The sequence below is a fragment of the Amphiura filiformis genome, unplaced genomic scaffold (assembly GCF_039555335.1).
Source record: "Amphiura filiformis unplaced genomic scaffold, Afil_fr2py scaffold_99, whole genome shotgun sequence".
NCBI lineage: Eukaryota > Metazoa > Echinodermata > Ophiuroidea > Amphilepidida > Amphiuridae > Amphiura > Amphiura filiformis.
Window position 1 is genome coordinate 247,547 of NW_027305563.1, and position 10,559 is coordinate 258,105.

Sequence of the window (10,559 nt, forward strand, 5' to 3'; positions counted from 1 at the left end):
ACCGTAACACCTGTACAAATGTAGAATAGCATGATAACAATCAACTCACTGCTTACACTCTAAATAAAGAGAAAGTCAACTTGAAATAATATCGGAAAATTGTATGAAATTTATTATTGGACAATATCTAATCATATTCGTAACATGATCCATTCCTGTGCTCTCTCCCTTCAGTCTTTAAAAATAATAATTCGCATCATTACACATGTTCTTTCATCTTGTTGATTTTGATGATCATGCCTGTCTGTGGTAAGAGAGGTTTAGTGGGCCAAGCATTCAGAAAATCTCAATATTCCAAAAAATCTGGAGACCAACTTACCCCACTCTCCCATCTCCCCTAATGAGTGACAGTTTGTACAGTCACATATGTTTATAAAGTACAGTACACTGATGAAAATGATTGATGGCAAAATTTAAAATCCTACCATGCCAACATTTGGTGATTTTTCTACATATGTATAAAAAAAAATGCTCAGTATCCATGTATGATTATTAATAACTGGGTTCTCAGCCTGTATTCTTAAGAAATAAACCCAATAAATATGTGCAAGATATTATTGTAGGTCCAGTTCTATTGATTTCTTGTTTAGGCCAAGTAAAATAAATAACTTTCTCAAAATTTGGTAAGGGAAGCCCAATTTGTTAATTTGTTACAACTTGACCGCTCAATTCTGTATAAAATTGCAATATGGCTTTGTTAACATTTCATTTATAAAAATGGGGAGGCCCCTTATATTTTTTTGTTATTTTCCCAAAGCTCTACCCTAAGCTTGAAGAAAGTGTTTGCAATAAAACTAGGAACAAAATGTATATTTTTGCTTCACAACAATTTTAAAACAAAATAAAGGAGCAAATAAGAAAAATATTTGAAAATCTCCAAAAGTCGGCGAGGGCGGGGACGACATCTTAATTATTTATTTTACTTGTCCTTAAATTTAAAGTTTTAATTCCGTCATCATGGGAAATATAAATCGTCTAAAATCCCAATGCAATATCCATGTGCCAGCTAGTCCACTCAGTGAAAATAAACTGTCCACATACATGTACAAGAACTACTAGTTCCACTGATGGCCGCAGATGGTTAGTTTGATTCCAGGTCTTGACTTCATTCATCCACATGTCCCTGCAGTGGTCAATGTCACGTTGAAGTGGCACATAAGTTTCAACATCCAATTGAAAAGTGCCGAAAAGCAGCCGGTGCCCTTCAATCGGACTCGGTGCTCCTCAATCTATCCAGCTGGGTTTTTGCGTTTCCACCATAGTCCATGCATGCGTGTCCATAATGACTATTCGGTTCATGAAAATCACTGCCATCAGTCAATCCTATTGCACAAGGACAAGGTCAATGATATGTATGCCATGTTTTACAGTAAAAAAGATTTCACGATGAGAAAGATGAAACTCAGTATAGTCAGTTTGTATCAGTGGAATCAACAATTTCCAATGCTTCCTCAGGATCTGAATCAGTGTCAATTCGCTGCACTTGTGGGAATGAATTGGCCATGTTTGGATTATTCAGTCTATCTAAAAATGATGTCAACAAAGACTTATTTAAGTGATCTGTCAAACTGGGCTTGGCTTCTGGTTCTGGCGTTTCTTCACCATCTGCTGGAGGCTGTGGGTGATCTGTGTTGACTTGTGCTGTGGCACCTGCATTGTCACCGGCTGTGGAATTTTGATCCGATTCGGGAGTATCCGGAAGTCCATTTGTTTCTCCGTTCCCTGGTTGTCGATGTGAATTTGGGGATTCCATGTTGTTCCCGTCGGTCATTATTTCAATCTGGTAAAATCTGCGTCAGTTCTGAGGATTCCTTTTGGCAATTTTTTCAGTAAGCTTACAGTAAACACCTACAGCTCCTACACCAGATTTTGTTGTTTCCTGCTTTCTCAATAATTGACGTCAGTGTTGCCATAAATTGCGTCAACTGCAATAAAGAACTCCATCGTTTGGGCCCGATATCAGTGTATTTGGGTGCGACAATAACGCACAAGGTTGACATAATTATTGTGAGACGTATTGACTATGTGTTGACATCCTTGATCAGGTGTTCAAAATATTTTTGTGAGAAGATCCAATGTACGGAAAGTCGACATTATCAAGATCTGGGACGAATATAAGCCTACCATTTTGTGATTTGTCCCAGATTTATGATGATCTACGCTCGTAATTATGGTCCTGCAAAGTGGCACCTTTCTACAGAGATTGACACATGCAATCAGACAGTTTGCATGAAATCAGTCTGCATGAAATAGAGCCTAGGCAAAACTAACCGTGAGAATACCGTTGAAATGAATGTTTATTTTCTTTGCTTTATTAAAGGCCTTTATTCAGTGATCCCAGCGAAAATACAAAAAAAATTAAAATTGTTTATAATAATAATAATAATAATATATTCTTATATAGCGCATTACATCAAAGACCACAAGGCGCTTTACAATTTAAAACATGTGTAGGCATACGTAAAAACAAAATACCCATTAAAATTTCACAACATTAAGAAATAAGAAACAAATGAAATAGGCACACGATGAACATTGCATAAAAGGGATTGCACGGAAAAAATACATGCAAAATGAGCAAAGAAACAACTAAGTGAAATGTTCAAAGTGACGGCATAAGCAATAAAGCAAAATAAGTTTAACCATACAACAATTTTGAACAAACAACAGCAATACTGCAAACAAGTATCAAACAGAAGATGAAATTAGAATCATAAAACACGAATTTTTAAAAAGCCAAGCTGTACACTACATAGATAACACGTGAGTAGAAAACAATAATGAAAATGAAGTATACAGCGAAGCAATAAAACATAAATTGTTTAAAAGTGAAGGATAAAGTTCCTTAGATATTTTTGAAATGAAAAATTTGCCAAAAAACAACAACAACAACAACAAAAACAAAAACAACAACAACAAACAACAACAAAAACCAACAACAAACAAACAAGTTGAAGCCCCATTAAAATACATGTAGAGAAATATATTACAGATTGAGATTCATGTAAAATGTCTTATTTTGTCTTTAATACATTGGATTGTTGAAAAAAGGTTAAAGGTCATTGGACCTCGACCAATGTCCGAAAAGAGAGATGGGAAACCCCCTTTGCAAGAGTTGGTGGGTGATGATATTTTGGGAATCCCCTCTCATGTTCAAGTTGATCAAAAACAAATTGAAACATGTCTATTTTTAGATTGTTGGGAATCCCCTGTTCTCTAGAATATTCAGTGTATTGCACCATTAGGAGGGCGCACCACCAAATCACTCCACGTTTAATTATGTACCAGTGAAATTCGGTTAAAATAGTCCACCGCTTATTTGAGCTTGTTGCGGCTTTATTTTCAAAACGTATTGTCAAAATTTGTCCATTTTCAGCTCATTTGCTTCCGACAAGTGTCTACATGACAAAATATGAGAAAAAGTCCCAATGTTTTATTTCAGAGATGGGGTTTTGGCGCGAAATTGGACAATGTCCGCTTTCGAAAATTGAGTGATATTTTAAGGTTAAATTTGCACACTTTTTCTTTGCGGCAAAATAGCAAAAAAAGTCGACGGTTAGCAATATATTCCGTAGAAAGAATAATATTCTATACATGATTAGCTTTAATTTGATATCAAACATGATAGATGAAATACGTTTTTGAATTGCTGAGCGCCATCCACGAAAGTGCGTCTTTCCCTGTGTATTTCAATGGCGCATTTAATGGTGGTGCGCTCTCTTAGGGAATTCCCTGATAATGTAAGCGAATATGACATCATTTTGGGAATTCCCCCAGAAAATAAATACAGCCGTCTCTCAACACGTGATATTCAAAATTCTCGGGCGCCAAAATTGTCCAGTGCAATGACGTGCCAGTAATACAACAAAGGCTGACAACAATTGAGCACAAGTAACCATGACATCATTGCACTAGACAATTTCGGCGCGGGAGTTTTGAATATCGCGTGTTGAGAGCCGGCTGTTTTTATTCGTTTTTGTGGTCAATGATGAGTTTGTTTTAAACAAAACCATGTGATTCGTGCCTTAATTATTTTTCTAACATATAAGGCATAATGTTGTGATTGCCGGAGACATCCTTTAATAGCATGCCATGTTATAGATTAGATCGTGTTAGGCGTGTTGACAGACGCTGTCATAATAAAAGCTTTCTTCAGATTGATTTCTAACACGTTTAAAGCCTCGCTCAGTGATCCATACCGCCGAACTGTATTTTTCCTACGCTATTAACACAACCGTTAACCATTATGTTTGGGTTTTTTGGGGCACGCACCCGGGCACCCTACCCCATCACCGATTCCGAAATCGGCGCTTCAAGCCAGCCCTGACAAATGTAGGAATATTAATATGATTAGTACAAGGTATGCCATAAAAAGGTTACATGTAGAAAATGAACCGCATTATGTGATGGTACTACAAAACAATGTCATATTTTCAGATATTATTTATTCATCCTTCTTGTTACAGTTTGCTAAACGCAACTTAACTTATGAGCGCAATATGACAGGGGTGTCAAGAGTGGATAACCATCAATATATCGCACAATCAAAGTTGAACACAAGCACACCTTTGTTTTGAATTTTTTCTTTATTACTTTTTATGTTTCTCTTATTTGTCATTGTTGAACTTATTGCACAAAAGAAACATATTAAGTATTGTACGCTGAAAATAAATCAGTTTTAGAGCTTCTTGACTCTTGGTGGTAACAAATAAAGGAAGAATGTCATTAGAGAAGAACATAGTCATCAACATAGTGAAATGAATGACAATATTTTGCATTTAGCCCTTGTTTGGATTTTGTTCACTTAAAATCACTGCTGTTTGTTTTTACATTTCTGACTGAACTCTTTGTTTATCAGAATAAAATACTGCATCTGCCATGCTATGGCTGAGCCTACTCAAGTGCCCCGCCAAATGCACGGTGGCTGTGACGGTGATATAATGAACCGCGTGTTGCATTAGGTCACGTAAAGAGCTTGGTCATGAATGCCTGGAATGCGGGCTAAGTACGTAGGTTGTGAACTTGACATTCACAGGGGTACATAATTATACAGATTATGTTTGTTTTTACATTTCTGACTGAACTCTTTGTTTATCAGAATAAAATACTGCATCTGCCATGCTATGGCTGAGCCTGAGCCTACTCAAGTGCCCCGCCAAATGCACGGTGGCTGTGACGGTGATATAATGAACCGCGTGTTGCATTAGGTCACGTAAAGAGCTTGGTCATGAATGCCTGGAATGCGGGCTAAGTACGTAGGTTGTGAACTTGACATTCACAGGGGTACATAATTATACAGATTATGTCATGAAAAGGATATTTAGATTTGTTAACATTAACTTAGATTATTTTCAAAAATCTACATGTAACCTTTTTTTGGGACACCCGGTATTTGCAATATTGTTGGTAATTACCATAATCATGCAAGGCTGCACATTTTTGACAAGACAGATAATCGAATCTCGCAACTATTCTCCTATTTATTAAATTTACGTGAATCATATTTCTCCTCAATTCATCCCTTCCAAAAAGCAGTAAGTTATATTATTTTCCCTTGATCCATGCAAGATGAGTTTATAAGAATAAATTTGGATTCACGCAATGTTCGACGAAATTGCACCATTCTAATAATGACACATCCCATAATAGGCTTACTTGTGGACAAACTTTAAAATGAAAGAGAAAAGTGCCTCCCCCCTTGACAACAAGAGAAAACTGAGAAGGAAAATAAAGGAGAGGAGCCCGTTACGCGAGCACATTGTCTCAATAACATAAAACACCTTTTTGGAAGCTTGAAGATTTTGTACAGTCTTTCTCTCGAAACAAAAAAACACCCGGTATATATATTTATCCCACCGATAATACCGGGTCAATGCAACCGAGGTTTTCTTTGAACAGGGAAGAAATGTTTATTTTTCCAACACCCCCACTCCCAACCCCCACCAAGAAAGATGGATAAGCTCCTGCACACACAAATCAATTTTAACTTAATATACACAGATTGTAAAATGGTCTTGCAACTAACTCGGATCATAGATATGAATTCACTATTTATGCTCGGATGCAAACTGAGCGGCGCAATTGTAGGAACATGTTTTAATAGAAAAAGAAACACTGGGAATTAATATTGTAAAAACATCTAATGCTGGTAATAGCAAAACTACAGAAAAATGAATGAATTGCCTTCACGTGATCTGGGATCTGGGAAATATATGTGCGATATTTGACAGGTGATTCTTTGACTATTTAAATTTAATAGATTGTTAATGATTCAGAGCGTGCGCAATACTGAAGACAGGTGAACAAATCCATGTTTAACATGTTTAACGCCATGTAGTAAGAGCTAGTAGGGCTCACAACATATATAATAGGGCTCGCAAAATGCTTACGACAGAAGCGGTTTAATTAGCTGTGCAGACACTTGTCACCAACAGATTGGACTATTGCAACAGCCTTTTGACTGATATGACCATGATGACAAATCTCTCATCACCAGACTCCAAACTGTCCAACGCACTAAAGCACCATTGTTAAGTTTTAGCGTTATTGCCAAGGGTAGCAAAACTGATTCAATCACATCTGAACTCGTATAAGCGCTCCATTGGCTCCCCTTACAACAGCGTATCATAATAATTCAAAGTCCTCCTTTAGGTGTATCAAAGCCCCCAACAAACTTATCTCCGTGTTACGTCTCTGACTTGCTTCAGCATTCAGCAACAGCCAGTTCGTAGACACCTGTGGTCATTACTCAGCATTCTGGAACGCAGAACCCATAATGTGTAATTCGCAGATAGCTCTTTCTCATGCTTTGTACTAAAGGAATGGACCAAACTACTTGTTGATATTAGGATTGCTCAGACTGTTGGCATTTTCAAGAAGCTGCTAAAATGTCATCTGTTCCAACAAGCCTGCCAGATATGATTTAGCCTACTTAAAGCGAATAATTATTTGAGCTTACTTATTACTATAGCGGAAACTCTAGTTTCAGCATAAATATTTCGTTTTCTTGGTACCGACCAAGAAAGTGAAAGCGAAATATTTCGATTTCTTGGAAGAGTATCGGACCAAGAAAAGATTTTTGACCGCTAAAAATTCCAAAAGTTTTGTTGTTGTTGTCACAACTTTATACCTCTGCATGGCCTGCATGGTTATTGACGAGACGTGTCGACGAGAAGTTGCTGTTTTTGTAGTACACGATTTACGCTAGACATAATGGAAGAGCCAACTGCAATGGATATGGAGAATAGTAGCACTCTGGAGAATGATCTCTTCAACGGTATAGAAACTGTAGAAATACCTCGCATAGACGACCTTCAAAGAGTGATTACAGGAGTCTGTTATCTGATTGCTTCAATCCTGGGAATCAGTGGTAACAGTTTGGTCATATTCTCAGTTTTTGCTTCCAAAAAAACTTTGGTCAACCAACAACGTTTTCGTGGTAAACTTGAGCGTAGCTGATTTCCTTACATCGGTGTCAATTTTAGGGAGCGTTGTCGTCACACTGAGTCCAGTAACCGTAGAGTATCCAATCCCAGATTGGCTTTGCGCGGCAGCTTCGGCTGTTGTTTCAACAACCTTTGGTTGCAGTGTCTACACTTTAGCATCCATTGCTATCAATCGCTTAGACGGCGTAACTCGCCCCACTAAAAGGTACAACGTCAACTATACATTTTGGATGGGACTTTGGGTTTTCATCGTATGGTTAATACCGTTTCTTGCAACTGTATTACCCCCACTTCTTGATATTGGTACTCTTGGTACTAATTCATATCTACGCACCTGTTCGGTCAAAGCGTACCATCCAAGACAAGAACTACAAGGACAAATTCAAGTGTTGGCATTTTACCCCATACCATTGCCAGTCATCTGCATTTGCTATGTCACCATCTTCATCTACATTCGACGTCACACTAAATTGATGGTGAAGACGGTTGCTGGTGGTGAAAGTGCTCAGGCCATAGCCTTGGCTACTAGCATGAGGAAACGAGAAGTAACGGTGGCAAAAAATATGTTTTACGTAGTTGCGATATTCATACTGTTCCTTAGTCCTTACGGTATATGGGTCTTTCTGGGCTTACATTTCGAGAGTGCTATTTTGTATGTTAGCACACTGGTGGTGTTCAACTCCTGCGTTAACCCTCTGTTGTATGGACTCAAGCACCCAACATTTAAAGAGATTTTCAAGTATATACTGTTATGCCGATGGCAACATGTCCCAGAACCTTCTGAAGGTTTCAAGAGATTACTATCGGTCACAGACTCAAATTCTTGAAGACAAATATCATGCTAAATTTCTTTTGCGTTTAAAAGAATCCTCAATGTGGACTTGATTTATCGTCGGTAATCACACTATTCTTTCGTTCCATTCCACAGATGCACTATTTGTGCGATGACACGAGTGCTAGAATGATTGCACAAGCTTGAAGATCTGTAACAAATGACAGCGTCTCAATGTTCAAGTACAGGATGACATTTTAGATAAAAATAATTACTTATCGGTAACATTGAACACATTGTGTATAAATATGGTTATAGTATTTCATTTGATGTTCGTAGTCAATGTTTTCACCTGAAAACCTGTAACTTGTTAAAATTGTGTAGCCCAATTTGTATATTGTGAAAATCTGTTCATAAAAATGGGGTCAATTGAAACCTGTCACGGTAGAGTGGTTTTTCAATTGGCGCCTCAAAGTTAACGTTGGCGTAAAACAGTAAAAAAAGAAGCGAACAGCGGAAACTAGTTTCAGCAGAAATATTTCGTTTTCTTGGTACCGACCAAGAAAGTGAAAGTAAAATATTTCGATTTCTTGGTATAGTGTTGGTAAAGACAAAGAAAAGATTTTTGACCGCTGAAAATCCGGAAGGTTGTACATTTTTGTTGTTGTTGTCACAACTTATTACCTACTACCCACAGTGCGTGCATGGTAACTAACTAGACGTGTCGACAAGAAGTTGTTTTTTTACGATTTACGCTATGGCTATTAAAAGTCCAGTAACCATCATGACCATAGAGTATTGGCTTTGCGTGGCAGCTTCGGCAGGCTTTCGGCTGTTGTTTCAACAACCTTCGGTTGCAGTGTCTACACTCTAGCATCTATTGCTATCAATCGTTTAGACGGAGCACAGTGTCGACGTGCTATACGATAAATATAAATTTAATACTCCGTTGGTGAGCGACGGGCGATTGGTATTTCACCGAACGCAAGGAGTTCTATCTGATTGGCTAGCAATCGATCGCTTAGGTCGCTTAGTAGTCAACTACAAACTCAAAACTGAGCAATGTATTCAATTCGATTGAAATCGATATTCTATTATTGACGTAGATAAAGAGAGTGATAGTGTGTCAATAATGTACATTGTATTGCAGCTGGGTTTTACATGCATTCCTTTATATAAATATTTTCTCAAAGAGTTGAATATGATTACAATTTTTACCCAGGATTTCAAATTTTTTACCGCGAAATTGCAGTTAAACATATCCACAGCAAAATACCGGTCCTCACTAATTAGTGTATTTAATTTCCAGTTAGTGTATTTAAGATAAAACATGTGATTTATGATAAAATTGTCTTGCAATAGAAATATCATATGGGATACTGATATGGTAGGCCGCAACCGCCACAACGTGGAGCTGCTACGCGTAGCTGACTTTTTGCTCCGTGGAGCCAAATTGACCAATCATGATCATGTTAGAGTTTTTCATTACTCGGAGGTAAAACTGACCAATCAAGTACGACTTACTCATTACGTGAAGCGAATTTATTCATTAAGAATTTGCCAGACGAGCGTCACGTAGTTGCAAGATATCCTCGGTCACGAAAGTTATGATTCAAAAAGTAGTTTATGAAAAGTACGAACCGACTTATTATTAAGATGGACATGCACTCATAAGAAACTCATACAGTATTGTACATAACTATATAGCTAGGCAGAGTGGTGGTAAACCATGCACACAGTTCTGCGATCTGCAGTGTATCGCCGGGAGCTAATTTGTATAACTTGCGCGGTGTGGCCTGCGGAATTCGACCTTCAGCAAACCAGTTCGGATTTACTTTATATACTAGTAGTAGGCCATACATACTGTACTGTAGTTTACTGTCCGTTTTCCTATACACAATACTCAGTGCGCTCACCATTGACGCGTGACCTCTACAAATAGTGTATGTTAGAAGTATAGGCCATTGCCTAGTTGACGTCACTGTGTAAAAAAATAACCGGCCAATATTTAAAGTATTCTCTGAAATTCTAGAAAATATAGTTTTGTAACATGTCCTAAATTTTTAGCTAATTTAGGTGTTTGGAAATATTGGTACTTTTGTGTTTTAGGAAGGATATGTAAACGACAGATAACACCAAAAATATTATTTCTAAACCGTGTTAAGTCTGCAAACCATTATGCTTCTCATTTTCAAGAACGCTGGTTAACAATAAGCAGACTATTGTCTCATTTCGTAAACAAAAGCCCACACAGTATTGTTACCTTGCGTTCGCTTTATAATCGTTCACCCAACTGAAACTATAATACCAGCTCATTGCTCATTGCACAGGTAAAACAGACA

At 37.6% G+C, this 10,559-nt stretch overlaps 1 protein-coding gene across 1 annotated transcript; it reads left to right on the forward strand.

The window, feature by feature from the left end:
- Nucleotides 1-7,212: 7,212 nt before the first annotated feature.
- On the forward strand, nucleotides 7,213-8,272 carry LOC140144928 (opsin, blue-sensitive-like). Its single transcript, XM_072166725.1, has 2 exons — nucleotides 7,213-7,369; nucleotides 7,485-8,272. The coding sequence occupies exons 1-2, from the start codon at nucleotides 7,213-7,215 to the stop codon at nucleotides 8,270-8,272; spliced, it is 945 nt and encodes a 314-aa protein (XP_072022826.1).
- The last annotated feature ends 2,287 nt before the right edge of the window (nucleotides 8,273-10,559 follow it).